General features: G+C 34.3%; 3 protein-coding genes across 5 annotated transcripts; all 3 read left to right on the plus strand.

The window, feature by feature from the left end:
* The first annotated feature begins 1,910 nt into the window (after positions 1–1,910).
* On the plus strand, positions 1,911–7,919 carry LOC145584667 (uncharacterized). The gene is made up of 6 exons (XM_081641482.1): positions 1,911–2,024; positions 2,174–2,249; positions 2,371–2,402; positions 5,860–6,101; positions 7,263–7,499; positions 7,600–7,919. Exons 2-6 carry the CDS (start codon positions 2,197–2,199, stop codon positions 7,606–7,608), a joined length of 573 nt encoding a protein of 190 aa, XP_081497608.1. The 5' UTR covers positions 1,911–2,024; positions 2,174–2,196; the 3' UTR covers positions 7,609–7,919.
* A 4,368-nt stretch (positions 7,920–12,287) lies between these two features.
* On the plus strand, positions 12,288–17,648 carry LOC145586081 (uncharacterized). Of its 3 annotated transcripts, XM_081642810.1 has the most exons (7): positions 12,296–12,523; positions 14,791–14,947; positions 15,128–15,155; positions 15,674–15,923; positions 16,359–16,487; positions 16,605–16,735; positions 17,177–17,648. In XM_081642810.1, the coding sequence occupies exons 2-7, from the start codon at positions 14,797–14,799 to the stop codon at positions 17,409–17,411; spliced, it is 924 nt and encodes a 307-aa protein (XP_081498936.1). In that variant the 5' UTR covers positions 12,296–12,523; positions 14,791–14,796; the 3' UTR covers positions 17,412–17,648. The 3 variants fall into 3 exon arrangements, with proteins under 3 accessions (XP_081498937.1, XP_081498935.1, XP_081498936.1); XM_081642811.1 differs by having other exon boundaries at positions 12,288–12,523; positions 14,791–15,155; positions 17,149–17,343; XM_081642809.1 differs by having other exon boundaries at positions 12,294–12,523; positions 14,791–15,155.
* Positions 17,649–20,960: 3,312 nt separating this feature from the next.
* Positions 20,961–26,480, plus strand: LOC145584668 (phenylcoumaran benzylic ether reductase Pyrc5-like). Its single transcript, XM_081641483.1, has 5 exons — positions 20,961–21,206; positions 22,017–22,169; positions 24,302–24,542; positions 25,216–25,419; positions 26,181–26,480. Exons 1-5 carry the CDS (start codon positions 21,033–21,035, stop codon positions 26,348–26,350), a joined length of 942 nt encoding a protein of 313 aa, XP_081497609.1. The 5' UTR covers positions 20,961–21,032; the 3' UTR covers positions 26,351–26,480.
* The last annotated feature ends 499 nt before the right edge of the window (positions 26,481–26,979 follow it).

Genomic DNA, 26,979 nt, shown 5'->3' on the forward strand with positions numbered 1-26,979 from the left:
TGGTCAAATTTTTTAAAAAAATTACCCAAATATTACAAAAGGGGAAATAAATAGGAACGGAGAGAATATACATTAGTTGATGAATGAGTGAAGTAATAGGATTGTATGAACGTAAATGAAATTTGGGGGAAATGCCTCTAATAATAATTTGAGACATAAATGACTAATAATACTCATTGGTATAAAATTATGCTTATATGACATTACCATGATATGTACTTCATTAATGTCAATAAACGCAAAATGCTTTGTTAGTATCAATATGATTCTTTGTTGGTATTAAGATAAAATGAGTATCATTTAAATACAATTTTATACCAACAAAGTATCATTAGAGTAATTAATAACACAAGGTTATTCGAAGTTGAAAAATGTTCAAAATTCGAAGTATGGTCTTTTCTGTTAGGTGCTGAAAATTTGGTGTTGATATTCCGCTCAAAACAAATCGAACACTTTCAATTTTTTATTGACTCAGAGGTCTCAAACTAAGACTTTCTTTGTAAAGGCAAACTTTAATTAAATCTGCAAATATACATTCAAAACAAATGAAACAAAAGTATTAATTTTATTAATTTGATAATTTATGGGTGTAATCTCTAATTTGCTCCTCTGATTCGATTTCCACTTAAACTTTGATTTGTATCCATGAGCTGACTTGATTCTTTCGATCGTGATGTATAACTTTGACTTGAGTTTCTGATTGAGGGCCGCTTGATGAGGATGAGGCTTGATCTCGATCAAAGATTGTTGATGTAGACCTTTGACTTGAATTTTTGATTGGGGACCAATGAGACTTGATCTCTATAGAGGCATGAACTTATGGTGTGTTTGATGATTGTTGTTTTTCTTCTAGCTTTTGAGAGGTTTTCTTTATAGATGTTTAGGATTACGAGAGGTTTTCTCTATTTTCTGATGTAGTCTCCTTGCTTCCTCTTCCTCCCAAATGAAATAAAGAGGATTCTATTTATAAAAAGACTGACTTATAGGGTTGGGGTTTAATGTGTATAGGGTTTTTGACTTGGTAATCGCGAATCATTTATTATAGTTTAATCCATATATTGAATTTAAACCCTCAAAATGAACCTATCAAATTAATTAAATTAAATAAATTAGGTTAATTTAATATATTTCACCCAAATTAATTAATTTAAATTATTAGTCAAATTACCCCTGAGTCCATAAATTGACTATTGACCCAAGTGCCTTCAATTATTTTATTTTATTTTATTTTTTTTACGAAATGCCTTCACTCGTAAACTTATTTTTTTAAAAAACACTCTTATTTTAAATACTCATTACGAGATATTCCCTCTGTTTCTATTTAAGTATCCCATTTCAACTTTGACACTATTTACATGCACCACTTTGACTAATGTATTTGCTTTAAGAAGATTATACTCCCTCCGTGTTTTAATACGAAATAAGTGTTACAGTTTAATCGGCACATAGTTTTAGGCAATTTAATTGACTTAAATAAAATAAGAGGTAGTGGGGTAGTAGGAGTATTAAAAAATTGTACAAGAAAAATAGTGTGGTTAATAGTTTATTGAAAAATAGTGAATGTGAGAGGAAGTATATAATAAATAAACTTAATAAAGTAGTAGTGAGTTTGGATGGGTGCCATGAGAGAAGAGAGATATAATATTTAAATGTAGCTTTTTGCCAAAAAAGGAAGTGTAACACTTATTAAAACACGGAGGGAGTACGAAGTATATAGTCATGTACGTGCTTGTTAGAATTGTCACAATGCATATGTCATTTTCAAATATCAACTTTTTAAAATCTACTAAACTTATCTATAATTAATGATATCATTAGTTAAAATTATATATCGGCAAATAATATCATTAGTTAAAGTTATATATCGGCAAATGTATTGATGAAACCGGGCAATTAAATAAAAACAGAGGGAGTACTAGTTTCTAACAACTCCCCAAATAAAACCAGAATCCCCCGTCATTGTGAGAGTTTTCTCACTCCGGTTGCTTATTCTCTCTCATCTATTCTCCAACCGCTACGAGAAGGTACAACGATCAAATTAGGGTTTCATACTTCTCAAAATCGTTTGATTATCGTTCCAGTAATTTTAATTTAATTAGCTAAAAACTATTTCCTTTTTCATATGCATTTAATTTTAAAATTGGTTTGAATTGTATTTTTGTCGTAATTTCAGCTTCAATTTGGTGGGACTCAGCAATGTTTAAGAATACATTCCAATCGGGATTTCTATCCATTTTATACAGCCTTGGGTATGCTATATTTTTCATACTTTTCAATTGAATTCTATTTTATTTTTTGCTTTTATTTTTGCATAAGTATATATATTTTTAGGGATTTTCTTATACATTATTCGATTCGTATATTGTGCAGGAGCAAGCCTTTGCAAATATGGGATAAAGAAGGTAAATTTTAATTTTAAAGTTTTTGAAGATTTAGTTTAGAATTATCAGAGGATGATTGGGTATGTTTATATAATTATAATGTTATGTTAGTGAAACTAATAAGATGCTTTTGTTTTCTTGTATGATGATGCATTGATGCCTACTGTGCTATTACCTAATTGCCCAACTTTAGAATCTCGAATCTCGATTAGGTTTTATTGGGGTTGTAATGTGGTATCTGGTATGTTATGTGAAAGATGTTGGTATACTTGATATAATGGAACACACAAAACAGGATTGTGCTTGTATCTTTTTTTATTTTTTTGAGAAACGATATTTGTACTGTTTATTATAGTATAAAACCAAAGGTAAAAGGCTAAAAAGTTGCTTCAGATTGTTGTTTCATCTTCATTGATGATGCTTCTAGTTCCTTAAGTTTTTGCAAATGTACATAGATTTTAGTGTGGCTACACGAAAGGCCATTATTTATATCGGAGCTCTGCTTCTTATACAGTTTTTTTTATTGGTTGCCTTTGAGCTCTTTAATGGGCGCAACTAGCTGTGTTGGACAAACTATTCACTTATCTTTCCCTATTTATTGTTCATCCTTATGTCGTTATTAGATGGTGTGAAGTGTCGAAAGATGTTTGGTAGAGGGACTGAGTGATGAGGGTACCATCTTTTTTTTCTAGTAAATCAAGACTCTTTCTTGTGCGCTATATGGCACATGGTTATCAGGAGCTTATAGAGCAGATGTTATACCTTGGCACCTTATTAAGGCCTCATACACTTGTGTGGATCTTAAGTGTACCTGCTCGTATAAGGTTCTCTCTTTCTTGTCTCTGGGGAATCTTAAAGTTGAAAAAGACAAGATTACAATATTCTTGTAGAAGGTTACATCTGGTTCTCATATAGTTTGTCACCTTCCTCTTGCCGCTATAGCCTACAGCGCTGTATGCTGTGAATCTTGTAACATGACTTCAATACTCTGCATAGCTCTATTGTTTTCTGATTTTCCATATTTTGTCACATATCCACAAGTTGGGATTAGATAATTTTTTTTTTCTTTTTTCCATATTTTGTCACATATCCATCATTTGTTTCTAATATGGAAATTTGATAGCTTAGTGCCTTTTATTATACACCAAAATTTCATCACTGAACTTCTCACATCCTCTCCTTGTCGCCAATTCATTTTGAATCCCTGCCGATTCTAAATTTTTCCTTGAACCAAATATATGGGTCAAGTAGCATAGACATAGTGTGATTAGTGTCAGACTATCATCCATACACAAAGTATGGCTATGGTCAAAGCTTTTGTTTGGATTCTTTGAAACATTGTCTTTATCAAACTTGTAGTCAACAATTTACTGTAGATGTGGGCTCTTAAGGTTGTTGTGTTGATGCTTGTTCAACTTATTGTAATACAAATATGACAAATGAACACGTTTTCTTGCAGTAGCTTTTTGTGCGACATAGCTATGTTGATTTGTGAGGGACAAGGTTTAATAAATTCTAAATTTAGGTACTTGATATTCCCTTTGTTCTTAATAAGGGCATCACGAGCCTTATTCAATCTTTTTTGAATAAGTGCATTACTTTCATAAATGGTATCTATCCTATATGTTTTATTATTTCTTTGTCCTCCTACTTACCTCACGTTTATTCTTTTAATTTTTCTCTCTTCCCATGGTCCCCATCCATTCACACTATCATTTTTATAGAATAAAGAATTCAACCACTGTCATTCTCTTTCAATAAATAATTCACTCACTTACCCGCTTGCACATTAGTACTCTACAAAATTAACCCTCCTAAAACTATGTGCCCAACCAATTGATCATCTTATCTAGAAACAAAAGAAATAAAAGACGATTAGCATTATAATTCTCAGATGGAATTAATTTTTTTTTTATGGGCACGACATATTTGTGAAAGGTTTAATGCATTTTTGTTGTCCAGCTAAGTGTATGCCCTTGATGTATGTATGTTATGCATAGTGTGCTGTGAGACGAAAAACCAACTAAGGTGGCAGCTTGCCTGTAAAATGAATTGTTTGAAATCATGGGTGCTCCATGCTGGGCCTGCTTTGCCACCTATTTCAACAGAGAAAGTACTTTTAGCAATCAACGTTCCAGCTATTCTTTGACTTCTGTTGGTAGAGCAAAATGTTATAATTTACCATGGAAGCTGTCCTAGGCGTGAGTTATTACAGGATAGATTAATTTATCTTCCTTTCCTTGCTGCAATCTCAAATTTTTATGGGCGGTTTATAATTCTGTCCTTAGATGATGTTAAATACTGTATTGAATTATGTCAGAGGTTATATACTTATATTGTCCTCTTTGTATGTTCAATGTTTCCTGTGAAAATTATACTCCTTATCCAAAATAATGTTTTTGATGACCCAAAGTCCTATAGCTTATCTGCTACCAGCCTCAACATTAATGTTATGGTTTGTTAAGTTTTGTTTCACTATGTAGGTATATCATGGTTCTTTAAAATAAATGGGAAAAAAATGTAGGTTTTATGTGTCCTCTGAAATAATATATGCATATTCATGCTTTCTGGTTGCTGGAACCTGCTTTATGTTCCCTGTTTCTATTGTTTTGATTGGGCCTTTGCTTGAAATCTGATTAAGCATCAGCTTTCTATATGGTATACTTTCTGCTCTTGTGTGCTTCATGAACTTTCAATGTAATTTTATAGACCATGAATGGGTGAGCTGTTTGTCTCAAAAAAAGGATGAAAACTTTTAAATGGAGTATATTATTGAAAAACTCATCTGGAGTAAAATAAATAAGGCTGTCCATTGTTTGCAGCTACATGGTACTCAATCTATATCTATGCTGCATTGCACTTTGTTGTTTCTGAAAGTTTTTCTGCTTTTATAGTACTTCTGTTAATATTTACACTATCCTTTTACATCAGTTCCAATTTAATTGTCATGTTTCCTTTTATGGCATGAAACTACTAATATTTTATTACCTCTCTCTTCCCGCTACCACAAGTTAGGGTCCCACACCCTTTCACATTTAATCAAAAAATTCTTCTGCCAGCCTTTAATAACTTATCACATAAACCCTGTCTGTGTGATGCTTAAATTGAGGATGGAGGGAGTAAAGTTTCGTTTTTTTTATCACTTTATTCCTATCCAGTAAGAAGTGAACATGTATTCTCTCTCCCCCAAATTACTAGTCTCACTTTCTTATTTGGGGTAACCTAATTTACTTGCCCCATTTCTTGGGTCCCATACACCTATTAATTTCTCTTTTATCTTTGTATATGCATAAAATCCCATGCATATGACTATGAGGGAAGTACATTGGGATGGGGGGAGTAGTTAATCTAAGCACAAGTATGAACAGCTTTATACAATAGAGATAGTGATGCCCTATTGTTCTATAATGATACCCTTTCTACCATTAAAGGTGGCAGAAGAAAGTTTCTCACAGGTTTTGAATGTGACTAATTGCAGTTTCTAATGGCCATATCAAGCGTCCGAAGGATGAGGATATTCAGTCAAATGTCCTTGAGATCGTGGGATCAAACATACAGTCGACATATATTACATGCCCTGCAGATCCAGCTGCAACACTTGGTATAAAATTGCCATTCTTGGTTATCATTGTGAAGAATTTAAAGAAATACTTCACCTTCGAGATTCAAATCCTTGATGATAAGAACGTGAGGCGTCGGTTTCGTGCTTCAAATTATCAAGTCTGTAAGTCTGCCAAATTAGTATTGTATTTTTTTTTATTATTTTTTTATTTGTTGACTATGTATGTTTTTCTTATAACTCTTCATCTTACTGAAAACTATAGCTCCTTGTTAAATTCTACTTAATGAGTGATGTAGTTTGACACTTTCGATTTGTATGTGGAGAAGATCATCTTTTTCCTGTTGTGAGGACATCAGGGACATGGATTCATTATGATACTAATAGGATGCCAATTTGAATTTCTGATATGCATGCAACTCCAGACCGAATGATTTCTATGTATCTCTATGTAAGAATGTCACAATTTTTTATTTATTTTTTATTTATTTAATTTATTTAATTTTTATATTTTTCCCACTTTACCATTTCAAGGCTAAAAAGTTTCTTAAAAGGAGTGTGCCTTTTGAACACGAGACATGACAATTTTATTGATATGACACATTATTTGCTCGGAAAAATAATGATAATGCTTGTAATAAAATAAATAGAATTACTCTCTATGCTTGGTTGGTCCAGCCTTTTTGTTATAGTAGGAGCGAGGTTTCCAGCATTCTAGCCCTCTATTATTACCTCATTGGGAACCTTTTTAGGGGCGTTAGGATAAGGTTGACATTGATGGAGCATACTGTGAGCATTCAATATTTTTGCAATTAATATACTTCGGTACTTCCTCTGTTCCCGAAAGTTTGATTCAATCACCATATACTCTTGGTTTTAGAGAAGTTTAGAAAACGTTACTGGGTATAAGAATCGGTGAATAAAGTAAGATGGAATAAGGGTGGGCGGGGTGAATAAAGTAAGAGAGTGTGGAAGGTGTAATATTGTGGGATAATTGGGTAAGATGGTATTGTGGAGCTGCCAAATAAAGAATAAGCTATAAGTGAGCATAAAACCCCAAAATAGAAAGTGAGTCTTTTAAAGGGAGTATATCAAACTTTATTTGCTGGCAGTTCAGAAAAAATTGTTCACTGCCTCTTCTCAATGTTGAAATTAATTTTTTAGTCTGAAGACAGCATTGCTATTACTTGTTCCGTACCTCTGATCACATTGTTGGCTTTTGCAATATATTTATTGTGTTTTTCTTCCGACTGACATCTCACTTCCTTTGTCCTTGGTCTCAAGGAAGTGCTAATCATTGACTGTTTTTTTTAATAATGCAGTCACTGACTCGAGTGAAGCCTTACATATGCACCATGCCTCTGAAGTTGGATGAAGGATGGAATCAAATCCAGTTAAATCTTGCTGATTTTACCAAACGAGCATATGGAACCAACTATGTAGAGACATTGCGGGTTCAAGTCCATGCAAACTGTCGCCTGAGGCGGATTTATTTCTCGGACCGCCTTTATTCAGAAGAAGAACTTCCTCCGGAGTTCAAGCTGTATCTCCCCATGCAGGCAAGTTGAATTTACATTCCATACAAATATGCAGAGCAGTTCTTAAATTTACCTATCACCCTTCCCTCTGAAAATATTTAAATACTCCCGTAACTTGCAGAAATCATAAATGGGGAGGAGCTGAAGCGCTATGGCTTTGACCGGACCTGGATGTTGATAGATTTACAAAATTTAGTCTCCCACCCCACGCAAAAGCCCTCATAGTTGTGTAATCCATGTTTAGTTGGGTAGACTTTGCAGAAAATTACCATCATAGGTAAACTTGCAGAAAATTACCATCACAAGTAGACTTTGTTCTCAGTTCTTACTATGTTTGATTATATGGTATACTTCTGTCTTCCAAATTTTTACTGTATCATCTCATCTTCTGTATGGTTAAAGTTAAAACGGCATACATTTAATTACATTTACCTGTTTGCCAACTAATTCAGATCCGACCTGAACCGGGTCTTGATTAGGATAAAGCTCGCTTAACAAATGTTGCTCTATATGTCCAGATTCTATTATAAGACCTCTTTTACTTCATCCAGACATGCGGTGGCCATAATAATGAGTATTTTTTTTTTTTAGAAAGCGCTCGTAATCTGTGTCCTGACACATTCCCCTGCCCCTCGAGGCAGGGCAGGAGGTGGCGCTGCAACTGCTATCATTCATTCAGTACTTTCGTGCAGCACTTATTTTATTCTCCCAAGGCAGATGGTTCAGATTCAGATTGCCACGTTTCCTGAAGCCACTGCCTAATTGCCAATTGCTAACACGCTCGTGTCTACAAAGTACTGACTATGCTGCTGTTTCATTTTATTCTGCGTGTTGCAGTGTTGATGTGCGACACTACGACGTGTGTTCTTAATACATTGCTCACTTTCTACGTTTATTCGAAGAGGTGCCGTCATGGTTCTTATTATTCTAATCAGCTGCCTTAACTTCCCTCTTTTTAATATTCATAGGAAGTGTACACTTTAATACACTATGAATAGTTTCTCGATCCATAGTGTTTGTTCCTTATTTTAACTTTCGCCTTTTTAATAGTTGTATTGAGTTAATAGGTAGTTTAGACCTTTAATAACATGACGTAAAAAAGTTTACTTAGAGAGAAATTATCATCATACTAACTAAAGAGGCAGATTCTATTAACTAAAAAGAAATCAAGGCAATATTTGAGGTCTAAGGGAGTAATGTATGTGTTGTACTAAAATGTGCGAATTTTTTTGGTTTTGAAATATCTAGTATTTACAAAGAAATAAATGAAAAACAAATAATGCTGTACAAATAAGGTTAATATCTGTATAAAGTTGAGGAAATGGGATACATTCCTTATGTATATTTTCCATAATCTACTAGTGCTAGGATTAGATGGTAAGAAAGTTGTTGTAACTTGACCAAAGTTTTGGGTTTGAGACTTGGGAATACAACACTATTAGAGCATCTCCAATGATTTAAAAAAGAGATCTTCTTACAAATTAAATATAATTGTAAGCATGTAGCTTACCATTGAAGTGACAATATTAATGTAGCTATATCAAGCAACGTTGCTCAAACAAGCTACGTTGCTGGATTTTTCAAAGAACATTTCATCCACTTATATTATGACATGTGTATAATTAATAATATTTTATTTATTTATTCAAGCTACAACATTCTATTTATCACCATTGGAGTATCTTATAGTTTAATAATATACTAGCTCAAAAATTTAATGTATCAAGGTAAGCAACAAACCCTTGTACCTTATCATTGGAGATGCTCTAAGGAGAGTTTTCCCTCAATTAAGGGTTGACTCGATTTGAGTATGAATTAGTTAAAGTTTAGCAGAATCTAGATTACCAAGTGCACCTTGCAACCAAAAACACTTTTTTTTCAAAGTTTTTGCTTCCAAAGTGACGGAAAACCAAGGAGGAAATTCAAGTTACTCAATTTGAGTTTACTCAGAGGGCATGCTGATAATTTCAGGTGGGATTAGTAAGGCAAAACAGAGAATAAAATTTCTGTACAGGTTAATTTTGGGTGGGGTTAGTAAATAGAGGCTTTGCTCATGGTGTTTAGAAGATGCGATTTTCAATGGAGCTCACAACCAAGGTTCATCAATGGGGAAATTTAGTGGAAGAAGACAACACCCCTACCATTTGGGGTTAACATTGCCATTCTATTCTCCAATTGTTCTTAGGGTTTTCGTATAATTTCGCCGAAAATGGTTGCGGGTGAAGAAGATGATGATGGCGATCCAGTGACTTATTAGGCTTGTTGTTACCATTCACCTGCTAATTCGTACACCGTCGCTCGTGGTTACCCTTCCAGCTGACCGACATTGTTTTCGGCTGACCATGATGGCGACTCCGTTGCTTTGTTGGGCTTCTTGGTGAACCTTTCACGCAGAATCATAGATCGTTGCTTTGCCGGCCGTGGTTCTCCTCTTTCTTTTGATTAATCAGCGATCGTGGTTGCTTAGTTGGGCTTCTCGGTGAACTTTTGCTCTTTTTCTCCCCTGGACGACTAGTGCTAAACTCTGTCAACAAACCGTTAGCATTAGATTATTATTAATCGCGTTTTTCAAAGCAAATATTTACCACATTACCATTTGAGTAACAACCTTTTGTTACTCGTTATGAGTAACCTGGGCCAGTTCAAAACCAAGCAAATTACGAGTAATATATTTACGCTTAAACTTCTGTAAATTCCCATAATAATAAACTAATAAGTAGACATTAGATTTTTAAAATTTTTTTAAGGTAAGATACAAGATGTATACTATGAATGTCTCCTCGCAAGATTGTGGCTTAATATGTCAAGAAGTAAAAAAAATAAGAGAATTTGCTATCTATAAAATGGTCAATACCCTAGTGCATCGGGGTAGAATATTAAAGAGAGATGGCATAATCTACTGTCCAATTTCCTTTATAATAGATATGCTGGGATGACGGCTAAAAAAGATTTCAAAGTAGTTTTGGTATCCTAGCTCCATCAGTAGAGTTAGCTTCCAAAGGCAATTATAGTGATCTTGCAAAATATCAATAACCGTTATATTATCACCTTCAATAAAAATATGATAAATATTATAATTTCTAGCTAGGAGGAGGCCATTACGAAGGGCAATGATTTCAACAAGGAAGGTTGGGCAAAAACCTAAGTTAGCCCATGTTCTTTTGAGCTGCTCTGCTTTGTTCTGTCTTGCTCTAAAATATGATATGCTTTACAAAGCCCTGCTCTACTCTACTGACTCAATCTGCTCTGCTGACACATACCCTGCTTTGATGAATTCTGATCTGCTTGTCTAGAAGTTCAAAAGAACAAAGCCTTATTCAGTTGTTTGTCAAAATGGGGGTGTAACACCTTAAGAAAAAAAGTTTTTTTTTTTTCCAACTATTTAATCCAAAGTTAAGTTTATTTCATTTTATTTTATTTTTTAATTTATTGTGTTTTTTACAAAAATTACACTATCTTTTTTAATACCATTGGTGTTTTACAAAAATTAATACGATGTACAAAATTACACTATATATACATCTACGTGTCATCTATAATTATAAAAATAAACTTTATTTGTACATGTCACACTTGTACTCGTAATATCCTCTAATATCCTTAGACCATAGTCTATTATTTAAAAGTTCAGCATCTACTTTTTCTTTGAATAGCATTGCTTGAAAAGTTGAAATTAAAAAAAAAAAGAAAAAGAAAAGAAAGCATATCTAGAATGACTGTATGAGAGCATCAATTATCAACCTCAAGTACTCGATTAGTGGGTCCCATCCACACAACTCCACCACAAATTTGATTTGGTTTTCCCAGCTGTTGCCTGTTTGTAGGAGCCTTTGTTTTTTCTAAATTTTTTTTTTAAAATTTTTAGATTATTTATTTCTTAATTTAAATTAAGTAATTGGGCCATGCTTGCGGCTTGCCTTTAAGTTTGAGCTCCTCTTTTGACTTTCAAGTCAAGTACCATTATTTTTGTTTATGGCTTATTTAATTAATTATAAGATCAATTTTTTAATCAAAGGGCATGTCTCCTTAAAACAAAAGGACTATAACTATTAATTTGTGTACTAAATATCTAAGCTTAAGAAAAGTGAGCTATGTGTGATGTCTACAATCAACAATAATATGCAACTAATGCAAGACTGCAATCATACTTACGAATACGATTAGGTAATATATGAATTATGGAGTCATTAATTCACTATGATATGTATGAGAACGAGAGCTTTTTACATTTACATCAAATTTTCTCAAAGATTTGACCAAATACTAGAAAACGATAAGAGAAGTACATAATTTGACGGTTTCTTCATATTTATTTTCATAATTACAATATTTTGATTTAAAAACTTACAACAAGCTACTCAGTAAACACATATTGAAAAAGAATCAGATTTACTTTTTAACCCTTTGAATATTTTCAAACTATTTTTTAATTTCATATACCTCAAACAAATCAAACCTTGATTATAAATTCAACCCACATTTTTTTATCTTGACTTTTTTTAGTCTTTCCAATCCTCTTTCACACACACCCTAACCATTTTGGGATTAAATTAAAAGCAAGCATATCTAACACTAATTCCTTATGACTGTATTAAGGAGAGATACAAATAACAACCTAGTACTTGTTGATTGGGTCCCACAAACCAAGGTGAACCACAAATTTGATTATGTAGGACCCATTTATGACACGTGTACCAATAGATTTTCAATATTTGATGAGAAGTTTTCTCAACCACAAATATGATTTGGTTTGTTTATTGTATTTTTCCTGTCATTTTATTGGCTTCTCACCCACAAATTTTTTCTGACCAACAAATACAACTTGCCTTCTTTCTTCCCTTTTTCTTCTCCCTTCTTATATCTTCCCTCGTTTTCTTGAGTTTTTTTTTGCTTACTTAAACAAATTTCAAAGGGTTTTATATTTTATCTCAAAAATTCTAACTTGGGTTTTTCATATTTTATTGATAAATTTAAGTTTTTAGTTCTTCAATCTCTACTTGGATCTTCTTCATTTGGGTGATTTTCTTTGATTACTCTACTAAAAGGTAAGACTTCTTTCACTTTTTTTTCTTTGTTGATTTGGTTTTATTGTTTATTTGTTGTTGATTGTTTGTAAAGATGATTTGGATGGAAGGAGCTAAAAATAATTCGACGAACTTAGGAGATAAAATCTTGGTTCATGTAGTCGATCCCTGTTCATTTTGGATTGATGTTCTTCATGGATTTAATTTTGATTAGATGTTATTCGTTTGTAAAGATGACTTGGGTGGAAGGAGTTAAAAATAATTTGACGAGCTTAGGAGATAAATTCTTGGTTCATGTAGTCGACCCGGCCTCTTTTGGGATTGAGGCTTTTGGTATTGTCTTAGTTGTTGTGAATTGTCAGTGAACAAATAATATTGATATAATGATTTGATGTTCTTAACTTTTTCTGAAATCTGGAATTTTCTGGTAAAATATGCTTGTAAAGATGACTTTCTGGAAAAAGTTTCAGTTGATGTTCTAGTTTAGAGAAGAGTGAATAAAGAATATATAAACCCAATAATTAATTTCTGTGATAAACCTGGATTTTGAAGGTTAATTCAATGAATTTTGACATAATCCAATCACAACCTAGTTAAAATCACTAAACTTTACCCAGTTTAATTTTCTTGTTCCAATGAAATTTCAGTATTTAGCTAAACTTTAGTCTTGACATTTGACAAGTGTTAAGTCTAATTTCTACAAATGTCTAATTTGGATGAACATGATAAATTTAATTTTCTGGGTTTTAAATTTCTGAATCTGTTGGAAACTTTATTTTTTCCTCTGTTTTGAAAGATTTTCAAATAGCAATACAAACAAACAGAGTACCTTCATTCCTTTATAGTTGCTTGATTTATTTCTTTTTTCACTAGTCTCCTACATCCACCCTGATCATTAATAAAATACGCGTTGAAACAAATCTAACAAAATTCGACATAATCATGTTTTTGCATTTAAATATATTTTTAAAGCATCTATCTGACTGTCTTAGATTGCAAGAACTAGCAAATATTGTTTCTGTATCATAAAATTTTCTCCAATGAGTCAATGAAAAGTCAGCTCAATTTTATCAGCACAGTCTAGAATCTGCTTGAATGCCATTTTTTATTTAATTACATGTGCTAATCTCTGATTATGATTTCAAAGATTTATATTCATGCTAATTTAGAACTGGAACTTAAAAAACCCCTTTTTATAAGTCGTTCAACTACTGTTTCTGAAGTTAAATTTTTTAAATTAGATGGGACAAGTAAAATGAAACGTAGGGAGTATAGTTTAGAACACCTCAATTTTGCTCGACATTTCACGGGTTGGGTTTTTATAATATAGGGGGGAGAGGGGACCAAATCCAATTTTCACTTTAATATAGCTTAGAGTAAAAGCTTGAATGAAATAGGGAGAGAAAAAAAAAATGTATGTAGTAGGAAATCCTAGACAGTTGAATAACGATAGCGGTGGCGGTGACGGTGACGGTGACGGTGAAGATAAGGTATGAGGGGTGAAAGAATAGCGGCACGTGATATTCTAATTGTATTTTACCAAAAATGGCTTGAAGCTTGGGCTATATGCAATGATGCAGACTGCAGACTCACTACTTCTCTCTTTTTTCTAAACCATTTAATAACTTTCTTTTCTCTTTATAAGTGGGCAGTATGTTAGGAATACTAACAACAATCTAATTGTACTTGGGTAAAGTAAGGAGTTTTTTCGGGCACCTCAAAATAATATACGTGATTGTGTTACTTTTAATTCTACATCGAGAGATAATGTTCTTTGATAACTAACATAATCCTTTCTTTGATCTAAATTACTTGCAACATTTGCATTTTTCGGCTAGAGGTTTCTCTCTATTTCACTTTCTATTACATATTTACATGGGCACTTTTTCCGTCCTTTTCTATCCCTCTTCCAATCTCTTTGGCTCATACAAACTTGGGTTTTTCCAATATTGCATGAATTTTAGAACGGAGGGAGTATAAAACTAATATATCTTAAATATCTTCTCAACTCTTGTACTTAAATGAATCATACCTTGTGTATAGCAGTTGTATTTTTTCTTTAACATCTGTATGTTTTTTCATCACACTACAACTCTATAAGTCATAACACATTTTTAAGAGATTGACAATCTAACAAGTTTGATCTCCAAGTCAAATATGATCTATGGACTTATGGAGTATTCCAATCATATTACAACAAAGACATTTATAGAGTTATTATGATGCTTATATATTGCTACTTGAAAATATATACTTAACAATTCTATGCCGTTTTAAATTTTCTTCAGGTAACTATGACAGAATGGTATTATGGAAATGATGGTGATCTCATTGTTCAAAGAGATCAAGAGTACCTTGACAGGCTTCCATCGCCTGATAGTTGGTCACAATGGGAAACTCGTGGAATAGGAGGGAACTCTGGATGGCCAAACACCTTTGATTCAGGTAACTTTGCGAATGCAAAACCTCAGCAACAAACGTTGTTTGGTAGAACTGGCAACAAAGAGATTAATGGAGTTCACTCTCATGACTCGAGCAATTTTAGATCATCTGAAGATCCTCATTTTCTTCGTAGAGCTTCTGCTGCTTGTGCTCGTTCTGATTACTACTTCAATGACCTCGCAGAGACTAATTCAGCGGATGACATATTCTTGTACAGGCTTCTGGAGTTTAACATACTTGCTTTAATGCATGTAGGAAATCATGTAGCGATAGTAAAAATCTGTCAATACTTTACATTTTCCTAAGAGCTAAGTATGGAGATCAAGCTTGCTTGGTGTAGTTGGCAGGATTTCAACCTTCAGTATTGACAGGTTCGAGCCTTGCTAACTACGGTTCTTGGAGTGTTGGGGGTGGGGCTTTCCCTTACCCTCTCTCCCCAGCTTCCAAGTGCTTGACCTGCGAAGGCCTAGGTATAGACTGAGTCGACCTTTGAGGGGTTAGGTCCACTCGGGTTCTTCATCTAACCTACTCAAAACTAAGATAGGAAATTTGGATATCCCATTGAAGTTGAAAAAACTTTGTTGTTTTATTGAAAGAAATTTCAATTTGCTTGGGATGTCCAAGTGCAGTAGGCAATCTATTTTTATTCATCTACATTAGATTTTGACCATTACTAGCTTTGTATTCTCTTGATTTTCTTACCTTTTGTTTATGTTTTAATTTGTGTAGGAGTTCCTTGCTTGAAGATGATGTTCTCCCGCTGCAATCTCTCTACATTGGAATGCCATCTGAAAGCGATTCAACAGACAAAATGATGGAATTTCAGAGTATTTCTTGTGATACAGATGCAGAAGGAAATTTGAAGTGCTTCACAAATCCCAACCTCTCTTGTTCACAAAGCTCAGATAATGAATATTCACATGCATCTAAACTTAGTTCTCGAAACAACTCAGGCAGGAGTAGCTGTCCATCAGTAGAGGTGAGATGCTGTCTAAACTAATGCTTTAAGATGTTTTTCATGTGCATGACTGCATGGTGAATTGGTGATAACCTACCATGATGCCTTGCATGCTTACTGTTGTTAGATTGTCTTACTCAATTTTTAATTAGGCATCACTTGATTTGGCATGAGGAAGAAAAGTTTATAATAAAAAAATAGTGAAGGTTGATTTTAGAGATGGCAAACATAAAGTTTGGATCAGGTCATATTACAGGCATTTGTTTTGGTTTCGATTTGAGTCAATTTTGGCTTGAAGACCATATGTCTGTGGATTTATTCCTAGAGGTGTTAAGCTTTAAGCCATACCAAGCCTTGAGGCCTATGAAGGCTATGATAGTGTTACACCTTTCATTTATCTTACATTCGATTAGTAACAGATGTTTTGCTGGTATTAATCCGTATTTATTTTTTGAGGTACCGGAGACTAGGGACCGGGATCCGTCTAACCATGAGGAACAAATGAAGGCGAGGAAATTAGAGGCTAATGATTTGTCGTCAATTGAAGAATCGGTGCTGATGGGGCTTGAGAATGTCCTAAACCAGGTGGGTTAACTCATACAAAACCAACATCATCAGAGCATCAGTGTTCTGTTTTTATTCATTTATTTATTTATATATGTTCTGTGGCAGCTAATACTTGGACAATACTTTTTCTTGTAGTTGAGTGATGAGACTCGAATTTGCCTTAGAGATTCCATGTACCGACTTGCTGAACACTCAGAGCAGCAGACATCAAATAATGCTATGGCAGACGAGCCTTCATTGCCTGAAACTAGTGATGAGTGCTCAAGGTACTTACAGTCCTGCAAGTTTAAATATTGAAGGAGTAGTTAAATTCATCAAAATTGGCCCTAAATTAAATGTGGCCTATTATTTAGTAACAAAAGGAGTGTTGAATTGAGTTTTGAGTTAATTTGGTGTCATTGTTACTGCTAAAAAGATTTTGCTTCACATATGTTTTAAATTATACTAGCTTTTAGGCATAAAAAAGGAACAGGACACATAGAGTCGTGGCATTGTCGATTTTCCAAGGTGTCAGCTTGGGCATTTGGCCCTTGGATTATCCACTTGGACATGATTGAGTGTTAAGACCAGGTCATTTAGTTGGCTAACCAACCTTATATTCAAAATCCCAATTGCATATTAAGTAGTAAAGTATTTAAATAAGTAGATATCATGCCTTTTCTGAGTATTTTTCTGACAGTTCATTTCTTACAAATGGCGGCTTCCAGATCAGGAACAATGGAGATACCTGAATCAGAAACCAACGTAATTGACAGAGCTGTAGCATACATGATGTTTAACAAGGTGAATGAAAACGAACAAGATTATGTTACTGCATTGTCGCCTGAATATATTCAAAATGGCATGAACTTTGCAGCCGCAAGAGATTCTGAATCTTCTGATCTGTTAGCGCAATGTGACTCCTATCAGTCAGATTTTGGTGCTGCTGAAAACACATTCTAAAGTTTAGAAAAAACATAATGTATATACACTTATCTACTTAATTTACTTAGGTCATTATGCAGGTGCACTGAAATAAGTTGCATTTGCTGAAGTTTTGATCAATTGCTCACAGTATACGAGCTAGTTAGTCAAATAAGTTGAGAATGTTAGTTTTGCACAATGTACTCTAGTTTTGTATACATTGGCTTCAAACATGTCTTGATATGAATATGTGATCTGGGATTTACTTTTCCTCTATATTGAATTTCTGATTCATTTCTTGCGAGTTTAAGTTCACTGTCTTGATTACATTTTTGCCTCTTTTAAAGATTCATGCAGATAACCTCTCTGTTTTATTGTTTTGGCTGCTACTGAGGGGCACAGGCCCAACAAACAAAACAAAAGATACTTCGTACTAAGTAACAACTACGCGTGGCTAAGCCACCCTTGGAATGTCATCTTCTATGATCTTGCTCAGCTCTTAATGAACATTAGACAAAACCCTTACTTGCTTACCAATCCACTGCTCTATCTCGTTTATGGTAGCAATGAACTGGAGTCACCTCCCAATCTGTTTTTGCAATTAAATCCTGGCAAATATTGAAATGATGAAGCACTTCCCTCCCTGTAAGTATCATTCAGCAAGATTTGAACATCAGCACCTTATAAGAGGTGCAAATGCCAAACATAGCGGAAAATGATGATCTGATGTACCCATATTATCACAAATGGTGCTGCTTTCTCCTGCCAGACCCGGAGATCCATCACTGCTCCATTTGTATTTAGCTCAAACCAACCGAAGTCCAAAGATCAGGGGGTAGAACATTTCCTCTTTTCTACCAAAACGCCTTGCAATAACGCCACCTTCACAATCACCAAGTCCCAGTGTAGCATGTGGGGCAAATTTCATTCGAACCATTGCTGCAGGTTCCCACGCCTACACTAAGTCATGTATGCACTCTGCAGCATACCCCCCACTAGTAACCAAGCTCGGGCGCTGCAGGGCAACCACTAACCAGAAGTAGTGCTGTTTCATCACAAATTTGGCAACGGAGATCTTCCATAACTTGGTATTTTGTCTGAACTAAAGGAACTTGTATATAACTTGTATCTTTCAATTTAAGATCTTTTTTATTGAATTGGTCTGAAATAATAAATAAGATCCTGAAATAAATAGATAAATCAAACAGTGTCTAAATTGTTTGCCTTACACATGGTGATTGTTTGAGAATGGAAAATAGCCACAAGAAAATTAATACTACCTATGAAAAGCTCTTACGTATGTATGGTAAATTACATCCCACCAAACTTTGTAGTCATTAAGAAAATTTTGGAATGACTTTTTTCTTTTTTTTGAATTGGATTTGCAGGACAATTGTTTGACAATTATCCAAAAGACAATAGATTATAATGTTAAGCAATTGTCATTACTCTCATCAATCAGTCTTGTATAAGACATACTTTTCATTAAATTTATTGAAAGACAATTTATTGAAGGAAAAATTGACATTTGCTACCACCACCCCTTTCCCCGTTCTTGCTGCCCCAACCCCCACCCCGAACCAAAACCACCCGCCTTTCCCCTTCCCCCCATCGGAATCCGCCCCCAGCCCCGATTCCCCCACCGAAATCGACCCCCCTCCCCTTCCCCTACCCTTTTCGGCCATCCCTAACCCTAAACCACCACCCCAAAACCACCATAAGCGAAACCCTAAATTCGTTTTGGGTAAGGAGAAGGACTCTGACTGTACTTCAACCCTTCCTAAATTCGTTTTTTTTTTAAAGATAAGGAGAAAGACTCTGACCGTACCTCAACCCTTACGGTTTTTTTAGTCCGGTATTTGCAGGTCAAACACTTTGAGAGTGAGAGGGAAAAGATAAGAAATCCCCACCTTCAAAGTGCTTTTAGTGGGGATTGAACCCCCAACCTCAAGGTCGAAAGGTGCAACCCTTACCATTAGACCAAGCTTAGCTTGGTATCACATGGAGTAAATTACATGACAATTATCAACGGACACAGTAAGAATACTGTCAAGCAGGGCCGTAGCAAGGGCAGGGCAGGTGGGGCGCCTGCCCTGGGCCCATTGTTATAAAGCCCAATTTTAGTTAAAGCTAAGGCCCCTAAAAATACAAAGCTTAATTAGTTTTTATTAAGATATATCAAACGTTTCTTTTATTCTTTGGTTTTATTCACCCTTGATTTTCGCACATACTATAATTAGGGCTGTTTATCGGTCCAAGACCGGACCGAATCGGATTGGACCAAAGATCGAAAATTAGAATTTTAAGAACCGAAGACCGGACCGATTAAATTAGGACCGAAAGAATCGATCCAAAACCCGGACCGGACCGCTTTAGACCGATTTAAGAATTTTTTAAAAAATAATACTAAATTTTTAATAAAGTAATGGAAAACACGAAAAAAGTAAAGGAAAAACTATATTTAAACGTCATTTTTACGTCTTTTTTTGTATGTTTAGTACAAAAAAACTTATAAAGTTAAAGTTTTCTAAGTTTATTAAGGATAATTTTAAACATTATTTAAGGTTTCAAGCATATTTTTAATAAAAAAATCAGTCCAGTCCAAAATCGGTTTTTATAGGGTTTTGGACCGGACCAAAGACCGAAAAAATGAATTTCAAGACCTGAAGACCGGACCGATTAATTCGGTTCGGTCCGGTCCGGTCCATTTTTTCGGTCCGGACCGATTTATGAACATCCCTAACTATAATATTTAATTTCCAAAACTGAATTTATTCATACTATAATAATTATGCAACAAATCCCCATATCTCACTCTCTTTCCCTCTTTCCAAATTCTGACCATATTCATATATTTTTTTTTTCTTTTCATATATATATATCTCTATAGTCTATTCCCTAATTATATCAATTGAAGATGAAAATTATTATAAACGATGATATATCGTCTCAATTTTCTACAAGAAAGTTTCAATTATATCTAAAGTTCATAATTTTCAAGTGTAATTTTACTTTTTACCATTATTTAATTTTCTTAATTTCTTGATTTGTTTGATTGGTTCCATTTGTTTATATAAATTTGGGTGAAAAGTTTCTAAGCCTTCTGTCTTCACTCTTTCATAGTTTCACTGAATCGCTATTTATTATTGTAAAGTTTATGCTTATTTATTTATCATCCACTTTAAAATTTTACACAGAAAATTTACAGTACCCTTTTTTTTAATTCATTTTTTGAGAACTTTGTTATTTTTGTCTTTTATTTTTCTAATTTGACATGTGGAGTTAAAATTGAAGCAGCTAATCTTCTGTATTGCATACCCTAAAAAAAAAAAAAAAAAACAAAAAAACAATGATTATAAAACTAATAGGGCCCTAAATTATGTGTTCGCCCTAGGCCACCAAAATTTCAGAAACGGGCCTTGCTGTCTAGCAATGTCATGAATACAATAGTACGGAGTACTAAATTAAGCACATGTAAGATAATTGCATGGGCCCTAAAGCTTGGAAAACCACGCATATCTTACCCTTCAAAGAGTACATATACAAATATCATAAATTAGTAACGTTACTATTCCGGATATTCAGTTATTCACTACGTACACCAAACTTAAGACCAATTTTTTGCTTTCTAGTTGTTTCATATCTTCCTTCTCTTAAACAATGGCATCCAAGAGTAAAGTATTGATCATCGGAGCAACGGGATACATCGGAAAATTCATCACCGAAGCAAGTGTCAAGAACGGACACCAAACTTTTGCTCTTGTCCGGGAAGAAACCTTCTCTAAAGTGGATACGCAAGAGTATTTTCATAGCCTTGGTGTCAATGTTCTCATTGTACGTTAAATTTCTTGACTAACTTCATTTCTTCTGCTTCCATCTCATTTTAGTTGTATTTTTACCACTTCTATACTTGTATATTTGCAACTAATTGCATATGGAGGAACCAAGCAAGGTTGGAGTTCGAGGCTGCCCAGGCTTATAACCTTGCATTGTTAAACAAAAAAATGTGTATAGTATCTTAATAATGTGGTCATTTCAAGTCATAAGGCAGGGGTATTTATATTACTATCTCCGTTTCTTATTATGTGCAACAAAGGGTATTATTTGTGAGACATAAAATATTCCTTTGTTGCATATAATAAGAGACGGAGATAGTATAACCTTTGTCCAGCAAACATCCGCCTACAAAGGCTACAATAGCAAATGTCCACATAGCAAAACAATACCCAAGCAATAGTACATAGTACCCAAACAGTAGTAAAACAATACAAATTATACGAAGTATTATTTAATCTGCCAGTGCGGATTCCAAGCATGAGATAATCAGCCCACATTTATCAAGGCTATAAACTTAGATTTTCTCAGCAATGTTTGGTGTATTTGATTGGAAATTCACATTGTAACAATTTGATCACAAGCTAAGGTCAAATCATTCAACTAAGATAAATATTTGAAAGTGAGGACCCCTTACCCTCCCCCTTACTTTCAAGAGCATAACTCGCAACTTTAAAGTCGTGAAAGTTGAGCTCAAATCAACATCCTCTCCCTCTCCTTTAAATAAAAATTGCATATGGAGGAAGAAAACCTTAACATTTTTTTTTCTATGAAGAAAAGTATATTTTTAATCTTTGAGTCACAATGTAGGGAGACATTTATGATCATGAAAGCCTTTTGAGAGCAATGAAGAAAGTGGATGTAGTGATATCAACGGTTGGTCATCGTTATGATCACTCTAACATACTTATTCATGATCAAAGGAAGATTATAGCAGCCATCAAAGAGTCTAATAACATCAAGGTATGTCATTTATCACATCGTTTTTATTGAGACATACTCCTTTTGTCCTTGTTTATCCTATTTAACTTTTCACAATCTCTAACACATGTAAAACATAACTATTTTCAAATCTGTTGTACGTTTCTGCAAATATTTTTATGTAAATGTATATATTAATTTAAAAGTAGACATTAATATGAAGTCAATAATTCAATAAGATTGATTATGTTATTTCTTATGAAAATACAAAGGGTTAAACTGATATGAACGATGGAAGTATCTTTTAACTGATATGAACGATGGAAGTATCTTTTAACTAAAAAGATGATATAGTAATTAAAACTTGGTCAATTAGTATATTTTGCTTTGGTTGGTGATTTAAGACTTTTCCAACCTAGCTAAGTATATACTTCGTATAATACGGAGTAGAATAAAAGCCACATATATACATATGGCCTATACTAGAGCTGTCAAAAGCTGACCCGACCCGAAATACCGACCCTAACCCGACCCTAACCCTAACCCGTCTGAACCCGAAAAAAATGGTGACTCGAACCCGACCTAACCCGACCTGAAACCAACCCTAGACCCGAGTTGACCCGAGTATTTGAGACCGGAACCCGACCATGAACCGACCTAGAGAGGACCCGACCCGAATGTGACCCGTAAATTATTGACCTGAACCGAACCCGACTCGAACCCGAGAATGACCCAAACCCGATTTAACCCGTCAAAACCCGAATTCAACCCGACCTGTTACTAACCCGACCTGAGTTCAACCCGACCCGTTCCTAACCCGACTCGATTTTAAACCCGACCCGAAATAAACCCGACTTGTTATTGACCCGACCCAAATTCAACCCGACTTGTTATTGACCCGACCCAAATTCAACCTGACTTGATATTGACCTGACCCGAATTTAAACTTTACCTATTACTAACCCGAATTTTAGGATTTAGGAATTTATAGGATAAAAAGAGTACTCCGTATTGACTATTGAGTTTCAGGCTTTTTTTCAATTTATTAACATGGATTCCAATTATAAAACAAAATTGGCCTTTCTCGTCTTACTTGACTTATCTCTTACATAATCCTCGTCAAAGAAAAACTGAACTGGATGGCAGCAAAAAAAAAAATAAAAAAAAAAAAATAAAAATAAAAATACACGGGACCCAGACAATAGCAAGTCTTTCTCATCTTACTTGACTTATCTTTTTTTTTTTTATTATTATTTTTTTAAGGGAATTCAAATTTTTGACTTGAACCACACCCGAGACCGACTTGGAAATGACCCGACGTGATTATAACCTGCAAATTATTGACTTGCCAATTTGAACTCGAGAATGACCAGATAAGTTTAAATGACCCAACTTGATTGTAACCCGCAAATTATTTACTAAACCCGACTTGAACCCAAGAATGACCCGACTTGGAAATGACCCGATTATAACCCGCAAGTTTTTGACTTGAACCGAACCCGACCCGAACCCGAGAATGACCCGACTTGATTATGACCCGCAAATTATTGACTTGAACCGACCCCGACTCAAACCCAGTAATGACCCGACCTGATTATAACCCGAAAATAATTGACTTGAACCGAACCCGACTCGAACCCGAACATGACCCTAACTCATTTAAACCCGTAAAAACCCGAATTTAACCCGACTTGTTTTTCACCCGACCCGAATGTAACCCGACCTTTTATTGACCCGACCTAAACCCGACCCGAGCCCGAAAAGATGTATGACCCGACGTGACCCGACTCAAGCATGACCCAACCCAAACCCGACCCACATAGGTCTTGACATTAACCCATATTGACCCGACCCGAGATGACCCGACCCACACAAACCCGACTCAAACCCGACCCATTTACCCGAATTGACAGCTATAGCCTATACACATGTACTTGTTTGAGGATTTAGGAGATGGAGAGATTGGTCCCCTCCAAGTGATGGGGGTTCGATTCCTCATTCTCCCTATTCATATGATAGGATAGGGGCCCTCCCTATCTTATTGATAAAAAAAGTAATATCAAATAAACATATACAGATATACTTGTACGTACGAAGTCCAAAAAATTAAATTAAAGTATATATATGTACTTCATATATTTTGTATTCACTAATTTTCTTGCTTATGTTTTCAGAGATTCTTGCCATCAGAATTTGGTATGGATGTAGATAGAGTTCACGCTATCGATCCAGCCAAGAGTTTGTTCGAGGCTAAGTCTAAACTACGACGAGTAATTGAAGAAGAAAATATCCCTTACACTATCGTTTGTGCAAACTACTTAGCTCGTACTTGCATCCAAAATTTATTTCAGCATCCTGATCTTGAAGCTCCTCCAAGGGATCTTGTTCATATATTAGGCGATGGAACTCCAAGAGGTAAAGAGCATTCGTATCTTCACGTACAAACTATTTGCATGCTCAATAGATCACATGATGTTAAGTTCATTACATCTTTAAGCTTGGTGTAATTGGTCGAGGATTCATCTTGTAACCTTAAAAAAAAAAAAAAACAGAAGGTTAGATCACATCTTATAGATAAATCAAATTATATTTGCTTTACAAGTACTTAAAACATTGTATACATACTATTTATATGACAGTGAAGGATAATTCAAGTGGTTAGAGCTTCTCCCATCTCTAAGGGATCTTAGGATGGATCGATTCTCATCATCTGCCCTTTAACTCTCTCTACACATACTATTTTCATTCCGTAATATAAGTGTTGCACATAAATAAGATGCTTGTTCATTATTTTGTTGTGGTAATTTTTTTTTTTTTTTTTTTTTTTTTTTTAGTTTTTGGACCTGTTCTCATACGATTATTTTCAGTTCAGTTCAGTTCTAATAAGTTCAGTTTAGTTCAGCTCAGCTCCTAATTTCCTTCTCTTATAAAATATTTATTTCATTTCAGTTTAGTTCAGCTCTAATAAGTTCAGTTCAGCTCAGCTCATTTCAGTCAATGAGAATAGGCCCTTTATTACATTGATGAGTAATTTAATTAGCATAGTAACTTGATGATTATATCATTTTTTACTTTGACAATAATACAGGAATTTTCAACATGGAAGAAGATATTGCCATGTATACTATCAAAGCAATGGATGATCCAAGGACCTTAAACAAGACCCTTTACATTAGACCCTCAGCAAACATCTACTCTTTCAACGAGCTTGTGTCTTTATGGGAGAATAAAATTGGCAACAACCTTGAAAGGATATATGTCACAGAGGAACAACTTCTTAAGAATATTCGAGGTCAGTTCATGATATACCCTTTTCCTAAAATATTTCAACTTTGTTACAGAGTAGAACTTATTTAATTGGACCCCAACGCAATTTCAGCACTTTTTATATACACCCGTCTGTAAATAGAGGTAGGCGCACACAGAATTGTTTTATACTCATTTATTTATTTATTTTTTAAATTATGTTGACAAAAATATATTAACTACTTATTTGGTTTGATGTAAAATGTTTTCATGTAAAATGATTTTCCCATTTTTCCTTGTTTGGTTTGTGAAGGTGTGGAAAACAGTTTTCCCATGGTGGAAAATTACATTTTTAATGATGGAAAATATTTTCCTTTACAAAACAAGGGAAGCTACATTTTAGTCCATCCTCTTTACCTCCTTATTACTTCCCTCACATACCCACTCATATTTTTGATATTTCTTTCTTAAACTTTTCTTGTATGCAACCAAACAAAAGAAAACTAATTTGCAATTGTGCTTTTCCTTGAAAATATATTTTCCATGAAAACTAAATTTTCATTGAAAATGTTTTACATCAAATCAAACGGGGCCTAAGTAGAAATAAGAAAATACTCTTTGGTTAGTGGATGCAACTCGGACTTGAACGTATATAAATTTCTTTTAACCTAATTCCCCCCTTTAAATTTAAAATTAAGGTGAGTAACATTTTTAAAATTGTGCTAATGTTGTTAATGGTTACGCTTTAACATTTGGTTATCGATAAAAAAAGTTTATAGCTAACTTGAATTTTTTCCTTATTCACAGATGAAACAGATGCATTAATGAAAATGATACTATCAGTTGCTCACTCAGTTTTTGTGAAAGGAGACCAATGCAATTTTGAAATCAAACCATCTTTCGGTTTGGAAGCCACAACACTATATCCTGAGTTGAAATACACACCCGTGGATGAGTTTCTCAATCAATTTGTGTAAAACTAAGGTTATTGACCAAAAAGTGTGGTCACTAAAACCATGTCTTATATTAATTGTAGTTCGAAGATGATTTCTTATGACTATTTTTTTTTTTTTTTTTTTAAGGTTTTGTAGCTTGTTTTGCCTTTGTTTTTAGGAGTTCTAGTATTGAAGTTTTAAAGTTTCAATTATTATGTTTCAATGCAATGCAAACTTATCCTTTTGTTAAAAAGCAACCAAGCATCTTACGGGCCCTCTATAACCTTCCAACACGGCGAGGCACTCGTGTTTATTACCTCTTCCTAATCATTGAGTCCTCATCAATCCACTAATCACCCTATTCTCAATAGTCACAAGACTAAGAACCACAAATCTATGCCAATTGTAAGAGCCTTCCATGAGTGTACCTACAAGAAAGCTCTTGCTCCCGACAGTTTATTATATCATTTGAAAAGTGGTTATATTATCTGACTAAATTACTTAAAATACGACTATATCATTTATACTTTGTTTGGAAAGCAAACAAGGAAGGAAAGGAAGGGGAGGGATAAAAGAGGAAGGGAAGAGAGAAGAAAGTGAGGGGAAGGTGAGCACCATTTTCCCTCTAAATCTCTCCAATTTTGAAGGGATTATGCTTATTAAAGAGAGAG

The sequence above is a fragment of the Chenopodium album genome, chromosome 16 (genome assembly GCF_948465745.1).
Source record: "Chenopodium album chromosome 16, dcCheAlbu1.1, whole genome shotgun sequence".
Taxonomy (NCBI): Eukaryota; Viridiplantae; Streptophyta; class Magnoliopsida; order Caryophyllales; family Amaranthaceae; genus Chenopodium; species Chenopodium album.